This window comes from Lagopus leucura, unplaced genomic scaffold, assembly GCF_019238085.1.
Source record: "Lagopus leucura isolate 7727_CA_CO unplaced genomic scaffold, USGS_WTPT01 Super-Scaffold_739, whole genome shotgun sequence".
Taxonomy (NCBI): domain Eukaryota; kingdom Metazoa; phylum Chordata; class Aves; order Galliformes; family Phasianidae; genus Lagopus; species Lagopus leucura.
In genome coordinates, this window is record NW_024962255.1 from 21,639,235 (window position 1) to 21,650,427 (window position 11,193).

General features: G+C 56.9%; 3 protein-coding genes across 3 annotated transcripts; 2 read left to right on the top strand and 1 right to left on the bottom strand.

Annotated features, from left to right (window-relative positions):
- Positions 1 to 7: 7 nt before the first annotated feature.
- On the top strand, positions 8 to 3,889 carry LOC122175328 (cytochrome c oxidase assembly protein COX15 homolog). Its single transcript, XM_042862924.1, has 8 exons — positions 8 to 242; positions 388 to 510; positions 739 to 925; positions 1,214 to 1,381; positions 1,839 to 1,920; positions 2,215 to 2,369; positions 3,299 to 3,412; positions 3,675 to 3,889. The coding sequence occupies exons 1-8, from the start codon at positions 52 to 54 to the stop codon at positions 3,804 to 3,806; spliced, it is 1,152 nt and encodes a 383-aa protein (XP_042718858.1). The 5' UTR covers positions 8 to 51; the 3' UTR covers positions 3,807 to 3,889.
- A 211-nt stretch (positions 3,890 to 4,100) lies between these two features.
- On the top strand, positions 4,101 to 5,331 carry LOC122175509 (V-type proton ATPase subunit e 2). Its single transcript, XM_042863237.1, has 4 exons — positions 4,101 to 4,228; positions 4,313 to 4,360; positions 4,529 to 4,654; positions 4,781 to 5,331. The coding sequence occupies exons 1-3, from the start codon at positions 4,125 to 4,127 to the stop codon at positions 4,620 to 4,622; spliced, it is 246 nt and encodes an 81-aa protein (XP_042719171.1). The 5' UTR covers positions 4,101 to 4,124; the 3' UTR covers positions 4,623 to 4,654; positions 4,781 to 5,331.
- A 1,075-nt stretch (positions 5,332 to 6,406) lies between these two features.
- ENTPD7 (ectonucleoside triphosphate diphosphohydrolase 7) lies at positions 6,407 to 10,533 on the bottom strand. Its single transcript, XM_042862986.1, has 12 exons — positions 10,493 to 10,533; positions 10,247 to 10,420; positions 9,966 to 10,171; positions 9,746 to 9,896; positions 9,533 to 9,636; positions 9,349 to 9,405; positions 9,056 to 9,204; positions 8,816 to 8,982; positions 7,782 to 8,106; positions 7,607 to 7,692; positions 7,326 to 7,487; positions 6,407 to 7,168 (listed from the first exon to the last, which is right to left on the bottom strand). The coding sequence occupies exons 1-12, from the start codon at positions 10,498 to 10,500 to the stop codon at positions 6,952 to 6,954; spliced, it is 1,806 nt and encodes a 601-aa protein (XP_042718920.1). The 5' UTR covers positions 10,501 to 10,533; the 3' UTR covers positions 6,407 to 6,951.
- Between the last annotated feature and the right edge of the window lie 660 nt (positions 10,534 to 11,193).

Here is an 11,193-nt window from a genome sequence, read left to right on the forward strand (position 1 = left end):
AGCGCTCATCTCGTTTCCGCTAGGCGGCCGCCGCTTCCGGGCTCGCTCGGGATGCTGCGAGTGCTGTGCGGCGGAGGCGGGCGGTTCTTCCGTCCCGGCCTCTCGCTCGTTCCTCTCCGCCGGCCTCCGCGCCGCTGCCTCCTGCAGCGGCCGGCCCCCGCTGTCCCGCCCGCTGTCGGACGATGGCTGCTCGCCTGCAGCGGCGCTGTGGCGGGTGCCGTAGTACTGGGCGGCGTCACCAGGTGAGAGCGGGGACCCGGCCGTATTGTTTTGTCCGTCGGTCCTCCCTAAGCTCCCCGTTTCTAGCTCTTAGCTTAAGGGTTGTATGCTGCACCCAGCGGCTCTCGGTTCTGGGGGGTGAGCTGTGCTGCTTCTGTCTGCCTGCAGGCTGACAGAATCCGGCCTATCCATGGTGGACTGGCACTTGGTGAAGGAAATGAAACCCCCCGGGACACAGCAGGAATGGGAAGCGGAATTCCAGAAGTACCAACAGTTCCCAGAGTTCAAAATGTGAGCACTCAGAGGTGGGGCAGTGGGCTGAGGGCACTGGTCCTGCAAACAGGCAGCATGAGCATCTCATGCAAATAGAAACATTCCCTAACACTGAGCGAAGCACACAGCGCATCTGGTAGCGATTGCAGGCAGTCCCCCTCCTGTCCCTCATCCATCACTATGGGAAGCATGAAGCAGGACAGTAGCACTGCCTTAAACCACTCTTTGTTTTTACACCCCTCACAGTCTGAATCATGACATGACTCTGACAGAGTTCAAGTTCATTTGGTACATGGAGTACTCACACCGTATGTGGGGCCGTGTGGTGGGCTTGGCCTACATCCTTCCTGCTGCCTACTTCTGGAGGAAGGGCTGGCTCAGCCGCCCCATGAAGGGCCGTGTGCTTGCGCTCTGTGGGCTTGTGTGCTTCCAGGTGAGAGCTGTGCAGCTGCAGGGAATAGCTGCAGTGTGTTCCGTATCTCCTGACTGTTGAGAGACAAATTTGTGAAAGTTTGGGTGGGGTGTGACAGTGCTGATAGATAGAAGAAGATTGGAGATGGAAGAAAGAAATTGTTTTGACTTCAGTGTTTCTCTGATTTGCTAAAATCAGAGATTGTTGCTGCCCTGTCTGTGCTAAGGCAAATGTGAAGGGCTGCCCTTGGCTCCTCTTACTGACGCATGGGATAGGGGAGCTGGCTCTTACCTTTTCTTGTTATGTCAGGGTCTACTGGGATGGTACATGGTAAAGAGTGGACTGGAAGAGAAGCCAGATTCCTATGATATTCCTCGGGTCAGCCAGTACCGCCTCGCAGCACACCTTGGCTCTGCACTGGTTCTTTATTCTGCCAGTCTGTGGACAGGGCTGTCTTTGCTGCTTCCACGACACCAGGTACAAAGTGATGTGTCAGGAGTCCAGGCACAGCATAGTGTAAAACACAGAGGGTTGGGGGTAAAGGAAATGTGTGGAGGATAATGGTTACTTCCATTTTATCCTATTTCTGACTGTGATCTTAACACCACTAGAAGTTTATAGAAACTTCTTATTTAGCTTCTTCTGAACTGTTGTATTCTGCAACAATTATGAGATGCTGGATTTGTCTTTGTTGTTCCACTGAACAGTGATTAGTCTCAAGCATTCATGCAAGTTCAGGCAGGAGCCTGCCTGCCAGGTTCAATTATTTCTTATAGTAAGTTCCCAGCGGCCACTTCAGTTTCTGCACAGGGTTGGACTCAATTGTTCATGAAATACTTGGCAAACCATTAGCCTGTATATGTAAATAAAGCCTTTTTTACTTGTTGTAAACAGCACTGGAATTTTTTACTGCAGTTCATTTTTTGTTTTACAGTTGCCTGAGACACGTCAGCTGCTTCGGCTGAGGCACTTTGCTCATGGCACAACAGCTCTCATTTTTCTTACAGCTCTTTCAGGTAATGCTGTCCTGTCTTGTGGCTCGTCTCTTTCTACATTGCTTTTCTTCTGATCTGATGGGGAGTGCGAGAAGCCCTATCACTTTCTCTGTGTGAACTTTCAGTTAGCTTATTTAAGACCTTCTCTTACTGGCCTCTTGAGCCGGTGGAGATGTGCTGAGCAGTATGCATACTGTTGTGAGATCTCTGTACATAATGCAAAAGAAATTTGGGATCGAGCTGAGTTCTTGAGTCAGGTTGCATGTAAGACCTGTACCCAGTTCATTAGTCTTGTTCTCTACTCTGGAATTGCAGGTGCCTTTGTGGCAGGGCTGGATGCTGGCCTTGTGTACAATTCCTTCCCCAAAATGGGGGAACGCTGGATCCCAGATGATCTTCTCGCCTTCTCCCCAACCCTGAGAAATATCTTTGAGAATCCTACAACTGTACAGTTTGATCACAGGATCTTGGTAAGTGCTGTCTTCCTGCTATGTCTAAGCTTCCTCCTGGTTGCCTCCTACATCCAAACTGTCATCTTCAGGCTATGGTTCTGTCAGCATGAGTGATATACAGAGTGTCCAAGGTCCTGAGAGCTTTGTTACCAATTTGTTTCTGAAGAAAGAGGAAGGTTAGCACTCATTTCTTTTTTTTTTTTTTTTTTTTTAATGTGGTTTTCTTCCTTAAGGATGTCTTCCTCCTGTCCGAGTTACAGACGTCATTTCTTTGTGTCTCATTTTCCACATGCTACAAATCAGGGTAGCCTTTGCAATGGAAATGTCTGAGGATGTTGCCTGAAATAAAACTTGAAAGCAGACACCACTCAACAGTGACATTTCCTCTAGAACTTAAGTTCCTTTACACCAGTAGTGCCCTGTGAAAGAAATCTCAGCTAGTTAGAGCAATTTGGATATTAAACAGCACTGCTGACATTACTTTGGACCAAGCCATAGCTTGATAAGATAAAATAGAAAGATAAAGAGTTTTCGTAGGGGACTTGTGAAGTGATCTGTGCAATGAGATGATGATGGTAAGCTATAGCTGGGTAGCGAAAATGAGATCAGGATTCCAGCTGACAGCTTCCACCCTTCACTGCCAAGGTGACAGGTGGGAAGGAGGCAGAAATAATTCCTATCAAACAGAATAAATAAGGAAAAGCTATTGGGAAAGCAAGGCATTCATTCAGAAAATGGAACATAGCTTATATTTTTAGGGCTGTTAACTGGTTGGGGCATGGAATCTGCAGCATGTGATGGTGGCCATTAACATGTTTCTAAAGTTAAGTAAGTTCAGTGAGCAATGTTTTATTGCATGGAAGGTGCAGTCAAAGATATCTGGCCGATTTCCTTTCAACTTCTCACGAAGGGTGGTTGTTTCTCTGTCCTATCTCTTCCGTTTTTAGGGAGTTGCCTCAGTCACAGCTGTCACAGCACTGTACTTCTTCTCACGGAAGATCTCCCTCCCTCACAGGACCAGGATGGCAGTGACATCATTACTGGCAGTGGCTTGGGTGCAGGTACTGGCCTTTTATATATATTTTTTTTTTCCTGTTCTGTTCAGTTTTTTTTCCTAGTCCTTCACAGCACATCCACAAGACAAGAGCTGGGAGGCTGCCTTGACGTGGAAGCAGTGCATGATCTGCACTCCCTGAGGCTGGAGCTGGGAGCTGGAGCGCTACAGCTCCACACGAAGGCTGGAGGCCTGTCCTTGGGCTTGCTCACCTCATGCTTTGGGCAGCGTGCAGCCACAGCCGTGCTGACCCTCCTCCCTTCCCGCAGGTGTGCCTGGGCATCAGCACGCTGCTGCTCTACGTCCCCACGCCGCTGGCCGCCACGCACCAGTCGGGCTCCCTGGCGCTGCTCAGCGCGGCGCTGTGGCTCATGAGCGAGCTGCGGCGCGTGCCCAAGTGACCCGCGGGCCTCAGCTGCTCGACCTCCCGGCGGCGACGGTGCGCGGTGCGTTCCCGCCGTGTAACATAAAGGAGTTTTATGGAGCTGCCGGTGTGTGCGTGCTTGTGGAGCGAGGTGAGGGGCAGGGCGGTCAGGTTCGGGCTGATGCCGCGCTGCGGCGCCCCCTGCCGGTGAGGCGGTCTAAGCGCCCGTCCGTCAATAGGAGGCGGCAGGGCGGTCAGCGCGCCGCGCTCTCTACGCGGATTGGCTGCCGCCCGCGGCAGTGGGCGGGACTTTATCCCGAGCGGTGGGTGCGGGTGAGCGGCGGCGGGAGCGGCCATGACGGCGCACAGCTTCGCGCTGCCCATCGTCCTCTTCTCGGCCTTCTGGGGCCTGGTGGGCATCGCCGCCCCGTGGTTCGTGCCCAAGGGGCCCAACCGCGGGTGAGTACGGCCGGCCGGGCCGGAGGGGAGGGAAGGGAAGGGCCGCGGCGAAGCCTTCCCTCGTGACGGTGTCTCCGCCCGCAGGGTGATCATCACGATGCTGGTCACCACGGCCGTGTGCTGCTACCTCTTGTGAGTACCCGGCCCCGCTCCGCCCCGACCCCCGCGCGGCTTCCCGGGCCTGCTGACCGCGGCCGGCCTCCAGCGGGCGGGTGGGCCCCGCCTCGGGGCGGACGTCGGGCCCCGGGCCCCGCTGGGCCGTTCCCGTGCCTCCGGGGCTCACGCTCGCGTCCCTTGCAGCTGGCTCATCGCTATCCTGGCCCAGGCCAACCCCCTTTTCGGGCCGCAGCTGAAGAACGAGACCATCTGGTACGTGCGCTTCCTCTGGGAGTGACCCCGGCAGCAGCCTAGAGACCCGCCATTACCGTGAGTGGGCAGAGCTGGGGGGGAGCTGCTTTGGCTCCGGCACATCGCGGCTATGGAGCGCTGAGCGCAGAGTGGGGCCGCCGGTGCAGCTCTGTGCTAACATCTCCCCCTTTCTCCTCCTTCCAGCTCTTGCTGTTCGAGCATCTTCCCTCCCATACCAGGCAGTTCCCAGAGGTGCTGAGCCAGGGACTGGAGCCGTTCCCCCGGTGCACTTCAAGCACTGCAGCCCAGCGCTGGCTGGGCCCACGCTGTTGGCCGGCAGTGTCCCTGCTGCAACGTGGGCCCCGTGGCACCCTGCACGTGACCGGTCCCTGCTTGGCAGGGGGTGGTCCTTGCTAAGACAGGCTCTAGCTGTGGTTGGGAGAAGGGTAGGCTGAGCCTGTTGGAGGAGGCAGGCTGCCATGGATGTGAGGGAGGTGCTGGGGTCTTGGGCAGGGGCTCCTGGTCAGCAGTGTGCCCAGCCTGAGACTGTGTCATCTCCCACCTCTGCAGTGAGGGTGCTGCAGTAGTATGTAGGTACCACCATCCCTCTCGTGTCTACATTCCAAGAACAAAATATTGAGTTGTCTTAGGTCTGCCCCTTATTTATCAGGTAATTTATTGGCATTATTTATTAATTTGTATTTGTCTGTGTTTGCTGACTGCGTGTTGTGGAAATAAATATTTTTTTCTAGTAAGTGATGCTGGAAGCAGAGTCCCTTGCTGCTTGGAGGCTGAGGAATTCTGGGCTTCATGTTGTTGTTTTTTTTTACTTTTCCCACCTTTACTTCTAACCCTGCTCCTGCAGTGAGAATAAGATAGATCAACAGCTGTTATAGAGGTTGGCATCACATGTGCAGGGCTTTACCTTGGGGTAAAGGCACCTTGGACGTCACCTGTACAGCCCTTTGAAGTCAGGGTCACAGATAAGTAGCAGTGTGTCCCAGAGGGAGGCTGATAGGCAGCTGTGCCTTGAGCTGCTCTGGGCCATCTCTGTGGCTGTGCAGAAGCTGTAGCAGCTTGGAGGCCTGTTGCCCATGTCCTGCCTTCTGCCCTGTTCTAGCAGTTCCTTGAAGCTGGGGTGTGAATAAGGTTTAAAAAAGAAACAAACAAATAGGGAGCTACACCTTCCAGAGCCTTGTAGGGAAAGCTCAACTGTTTTTTCTTAGGAAGAAAAGCAGGGAGTGTGGGATCCCTAGATCCACAGTTCAGGAGGGTCAGTTTCCCTTGCTACCACTGGCTCAATTACTGAACTCAGTTGTGCAGAAAGCAGCATCTGCCAAGAAAGCAGTGCTGCTGCATACCACCTCCAAGACCCAGCAGCATGGAGCACTACTAAGCAGAAGGGTACAGGCAGCAGTCAGGCTCCCAGCCGTGTGCTGCTGCTGCTGGGTTGGTGCTCACTCAAAAACAAGACAACTGCTGGTTGGCTCAAAGGTTTTTTTTATTGCTTCAGGAATGGTAACAGATGATTTCAAGTATAAAGTGAAGAACTTGATTAGGGGAATTGGGGCTCCAGGCCTAGAAGATGAAGGCCATGCACGGAGGGATGCATAGCTACAGAGAGGTGGCTTCCCCACAGGCAGGCTCAGCCTGAACTAAGGGGGAAAAAACCACTGGTCCTTGCACTTAGTGCTGGATTAGCTTGTGGGATGCCACAGAGGGAGCACACTTAGGAGGGAACAACTAAAAGAAACGTAGCCTTACAAAATGTTCCCTGCGCCCTCAGTGCTGCCCCTTAGGCATGGCCTGGGAGTGTCAGAGGAGCACATGGCACACAGTAGGACCCTTCACTGTGACAGGGAATGTTATGAGTGGGCTCAGGCCTGGCAGAACAGCTCAGTGGAGCCTGCTGCTTGCCTGGTTCATGGAACCTGTGCCAAGACTGTGGGAAGACCACACCAGGCACTGATAAGCTACAGCACTTTGCCGGTCTGCTCTGCAAACTGGTGGCTGAGCAGTAGGATGGCCTGGGGCTTCAGGCCACAGCCCAGAGCTGGCTGCCTCAGTAATGTCTTCTGCTCTGAGGGCCCAGCAAGGGCTGCTGTGTGAGTGCTGCCAGTAAAGGGTTTTTCTTTACTCTGCGCAGCAAAGCAAAGGTCAGAGGCCAAGAAACAAAGATTAGGACTGGGGTGTGGCAGAGAGGCTGGTTCCAATGTCCACAACAGCCTCAGCCATGTGGCCTGTGGTTCTGACATACAGATAACAGAGTACAGAGTTGAGATGGTCCTCAGGAAAGAGTCCAAATTCTTGGAGACCTGGCTGGCATTCAGTCCTGGTTCTGCTGGTGCAACTGGTCAGTGACTGTCCCACTGATATCATGGCAAGTCCCCCTGGCCTGGGGGCAGCAGCACCACCTTGTCCAGCCAGAGCAAGTCCAGCTGCCGGCGGTGGATGCGGCGCAGCCGCAAGAGGTAGAGGACTATAGCCAGCCCTACAACCAGGATGCAGGCAAAGAAGAGATAGTGGTTGTAGACAAAAGAAAGGCGCAGCCAGGAGGTGTGTGCTTGCCGGCTGCTCTCTTGCCGAAGATCCCTGTGGAGAGGAGAGGTAGAACCAGGCATGATTGGCACACGTACCACAGGCTGTAGCTGCTGCTCTCTAAGGATGGCAGAGCTTTGTGCAGTAACTGCTGCACATCCCCTTCCAGCTAGGCTACAAGTCCTGGAGCTAATGCTCCTTCCTGTGTTACCTGAGTGGCAGAAAGCGTGTCTTGTAGAGGATGGCTCCCAGCGTCCACTGTACCTCACGGTCATATACCAGCTGGGCTGTGTGCAGGCTGGGGTAGTCCAGGGGGAAGTGGAAGCCCTGGTGAAGGACTTGGTACATCCAGGCAGACTTGAAGCACTGATACCTGCAGGCAGCACACAGGAACACCAGCTGGGTGCTACTGCAGAGTCTGAGCCCAAGACAGAGCGTACCACAGCCACTCCTATCAGTGAGCCCCCAGGAGGTATATCCCTGGTCCCTTACTTAAGGCGATGCTCATCTGCATGTGCTGAGTACAGGCCACTCTGGAAGCGCTGGGTCAGCACCTCCCATCTCTGGCTGCAATATTCCTAGGGAAAGAAGTTTCAGTTCAAAGCAACGGAACGACCCCAGATCCCTCCCAGCATGGTGAGACCCCGTGGTCTAGAACAGTGCTCACCTGGGCAGCAGAGATGAAGGCACGGGCACTGTAGCGGCCCCCTAGGCGCAGCACATCCTCAGTGCAGTAGAAGAACTCAGAGAAGCCATAAAACTCACTGTTGCTGAAGTCGATGGGTGCTTTGTAGGCCCCAATCAGAGAGTCCTGGCTGCTGTTAGACCCCGCCAGAAGTGGGTGCAGCAGCAGAGCACAGGCCTGCCAGTCCCCTCGCCCACGGACATACAGTGTTTGGCTGCCCCTTGTAATTGTGTCCTCCAGTCCCACGGGCAGGCAGGGGTCCAGGAAGGGAGTCTCAGGGCTCAGCCCTGTCTGCTGGCTATGCAAGCTGTAAAGCAAGTTAGGAAAGGTCACTGCACATGGGGTACTGTAGCACCCACGAAAATATTAGCTAGTGCTCCTCCACAACTAATACCACTGCAAGGCCCTGTCCCCTTGTACACTCGTGGTCCTGAGAATCACCCAACCAACTCCTGCTGAAGCTAAGCTCTCCAGATCTGTAGCCACAAGCCCTGAGCACCTGATGGGTGCTATGGGGGTACAGTCTGTTCCCAGCAACCTGTGGGGGCCTGTGCCCCCACGGAGACCCCAGGTCATGTGGTGGCAGGATCTTCTCCCAGCATGGGAGTACCTGGGCTCTGAATCTCTGCAAGTCTGGGAACAGCTTCAGGAAATAAGGCAGGAGACAAGTGGAGGTGAGAATGCAGTGGAAAGATGTGCTGAATGAGCCAGTGCTGAAGGAGGGAAAGCCAGAGCAGGGAAAACCAGAAGCTGCTGTAGGGGAGTCCCTATAGTGCTGGCAGGGGAAAGGTGACAAGCATTGGCACTGATAATGCCTGCAGGGCTCTGACAAGGGCAACGCCATTGTGCCACGTCCCAGCCCAAGCACCTGCTGCACCCAGCTGCTGCCAGCGTGGCTGTAGCAGCTGTTATCAACCAGGGGTGGCTCTTGGGGAAAATCCAATGGGGTGAGGGTGGCACAAAGGAGCCGGTGCTGTTGTGCAATGCCAGGGCAGCCCGAGGCAGGGCAGCAATACCGGTTGTGCACATAGGTCTGGTTCAGCACAAGCTCTTCATAGCGCTGCCGAGCAAAGTTGCCTCCGAAGCCCAGGAAGGTGTTGACGTAGACGCGATACACATGGCTGGTGTGCTGCACGTCACAGCCCAGGTTGAACTCTGCCAGTAGGCTCTTGGCAGCCTCTTCCTGGGTACAGGAGACCACCATCAGTGGTGAACGTTGGGCGGCTCTCAGTGCCAGCCACTTGCCCAACACACACCTGCTGCGGGGATGAAAAGGCTCCGGAGCCAGGCACCTCATAGGCGATCTGCAGAGAGGCCCCCCCCATGTCTAGGATCCCAACCGTTCGTCTCCGTACCAAGGACTCCACCTGGTCTCCCAGCGCTACAGTGACAACTGCAGCCTCCTCTGAAACCCACAGCAATGTGTCAGCGAGGGGCTGGGGGGCATTCCTTTACTGGTACCTCCCAACGCCCCTCACACATAGGAACTGAGGGCCAAAGGGCTGCATGCTGCCTTCCCCACTGCTGCTGTGCAAGCAGCTGGACTCACCATCCTCATGATCAAACCGTCCCAGCACAAAGTTGATTCCGATCCAAGCGTAGACACCTGTGCATGACAGAAAGATTTTGCCTTAAGGCAAAGCACAAATGATCCTACATAGGTTCCACGCGATGCCGGCAGCCCTGTGTGCTCCCTGCTAGGGAGGACAGGAGGACAGGGCAGCGTTTCCCACCTTCCTGCTTCCCTGAAATGACTTCAGCATGCGATTTGGAGAAGAGGAAATCGAACTCCAGGGGCACGTTTTTCACCAGGTTCTCCAGGATGGCAGCTTGCAGCCTGAGGGGCACAGTGACCTCTGGGAGATGCTCCTTGTCAGGACAAGAGCAGCAGAGAGCAGAATCTCGCAGCTTTGCCAAATCCTCCCTGCCCATCGCCCCGTGCTCACCTCTCAGGCAGCAGCCGCATGCCGGCCGTGCACAGGACATACAGCGGCGTCTCCTTGTGCTTTCCCGCTGGCACGTGTGCGGCCGCGAAGCGCAGCAGGGGCCGCAGGTAGGCCGTGGCTCGCTCCGGGGCCGCCGCTGCCACCGAGATGCCTGTGTGGATGGTTGTCACCGACCGGCCCGGCACCGCCACCCATTAGCGGGGCTCGGTGCCGCACTCACCGGGTTTAACCTTCATGACCACGGGGCGGCTGCTGCGGTCCCGCATCTGCCGGATGTCCAGCAGGTCGTGCGGGTGCCCGTTGTGCGGCGGCCACACGTAGACGAACACCCGGGAGCCGCTGCTGCCGCAGTCCACCACCACCCCGTAGCTCAGCGACGCGTCCTCCGTGTCGGTGGCCGCCAGCTCCTCCATCCGCGCCAGGTACCTGCGCGTAGGGACCGGGCCCGCTCAGCGACGCCTGTACCGGGCCCGGAGTCCCCGCCACCCCGTCCCCGCTCACCTCTCGTCCCGCCGGGCGTCACGGCGCGGCGAGGCCCGGCGGCGGGGCCCGGCGGCCGCCAGCAACAGCAGCAGCCCCGCGGCCACAGCCAACCCCAGCGCCGCCGGGCGATGCCGCAGAGCCAGGAAACCGTAGGACAAGGCCGAGCGGCACGGCGGGCAAGGGGCGGCGATCCTGCGGGAACAAGGCACGGCTCAGAGATCAGACCGCACGGGGACCGGACTGGGACGGCCCCGCCGCGCTCACCTGGCCATGTGCTTCCACCGCCCGCCCGCGCATCGCCCCGCGCCGCCGACACCGGCACCCGCTGCCGGTACCCGCAGCCACGTCACCCAGCGCCTCTCCTCCCGGCCACCAATAGCGGGCCCCGGCCTCTCGCAGCGCTCCGCCCCCAAGCCGCCGCTTAGTCCAATCGGCGTCCCCGCAAGGCAAACCAAGCTGCTGGGCTGCCTCGCTCATGCAGCCAATCAGCGCCCCCCGGCGGCCGAAAGCCGCACCTGGCTGAGCCCCGTCTTCCGCGACCGAGGGGCGCCGCGTGACATCACCCACCGACTTCCTCCCTCCCGTCACCACCCGCGCCGAGCCAATCGCAGCCTTCCAAATAAACAGCACGCGCCGAGGCCTCGAGTGACGGACGAAGCAGCCAATGGCGTCGGTCCAACCCCGCTCGGAGGGAAGCCAGCCGTGAGACCTATGACGGACCAAAGGTCGCGGGCTCGCCGCCCAATGGTCTGCGCGGAGGGGCGGGACGAAAAGTTGAGGGACCCAATGCGCTGCGCGAAACCGCGGGGCGGTGAAGGGCGCGGACCAATAGGCAGCGCGGAAGAGCGATCAACCAACGGCGGCCTCCGCCGCGACGGAGCGGCTACCAATGAGCGCGGTGAGCAGGGGCGGGGGCCCGTGGTTCAAGCCAATGGTCGCGCGGAGGAGGCGGGGCGCGGGAGGAG

Coding starts and splice junctions, on each gene's coding strand:
- LOC122175328 (XM_042862924.1), top strand. CDS start 52: ATGCTGCGAGTGCTGTGCGGCGGAGGCGGGCGGTTCTTCCGTCCCGGC. Junction 243..387: donor GTACTGGGCGGCGTCACCAG/GTGAGAGCGGGG, acceptor GTCTGCCTGCAG/GCTGACAGAATCCGGCCTAT. Junction 1,382..1,838: donor TGCTGCTTCCACGACACCAG/GTACAAAGTGAT, acceptor TTTGTTTTACAG/TTGCCTGAGACACGTCAGCT.
- LOC122175509 (XM_042863237.1), top strand. CDS start 4,125: ATGACGGCGCACAGCTTCGCGCTGCCCATCGTCCTCTTCTCGGCCTTC. Junction 4,229..4,312: donor CCCAAGGGGCCCAACCGCGG/GTGAGTACGGCC, acceptor CTCCGCCCGCAG/GGTGATCATCACGATGCTGG. Junction 4,361..4,528: donor GCCGTGTGCTGCTACCTCTT/GTGAGTACCCGG, acceptor CGTCCCTTGCAG/CTGGCTCATCGCTATCCTGG.
- ENTPD7 (XM_042862986.1), bottom strand. Junction 9,637..9,745: donor ATGCGGCTGCTGCCTGAGAG/GTGAGCACGGGG, acceptor TGTGCCCCTCAG/GCTGCAAGCTGCCATCCTGG. Junction 9,205..9,348: donor ACGGTTTGATCATGAGGATG/GTGAGTCCAGCT, acceptor TGTGGGTTTCAG/AGGAGGCTGCAGTTGTCACT.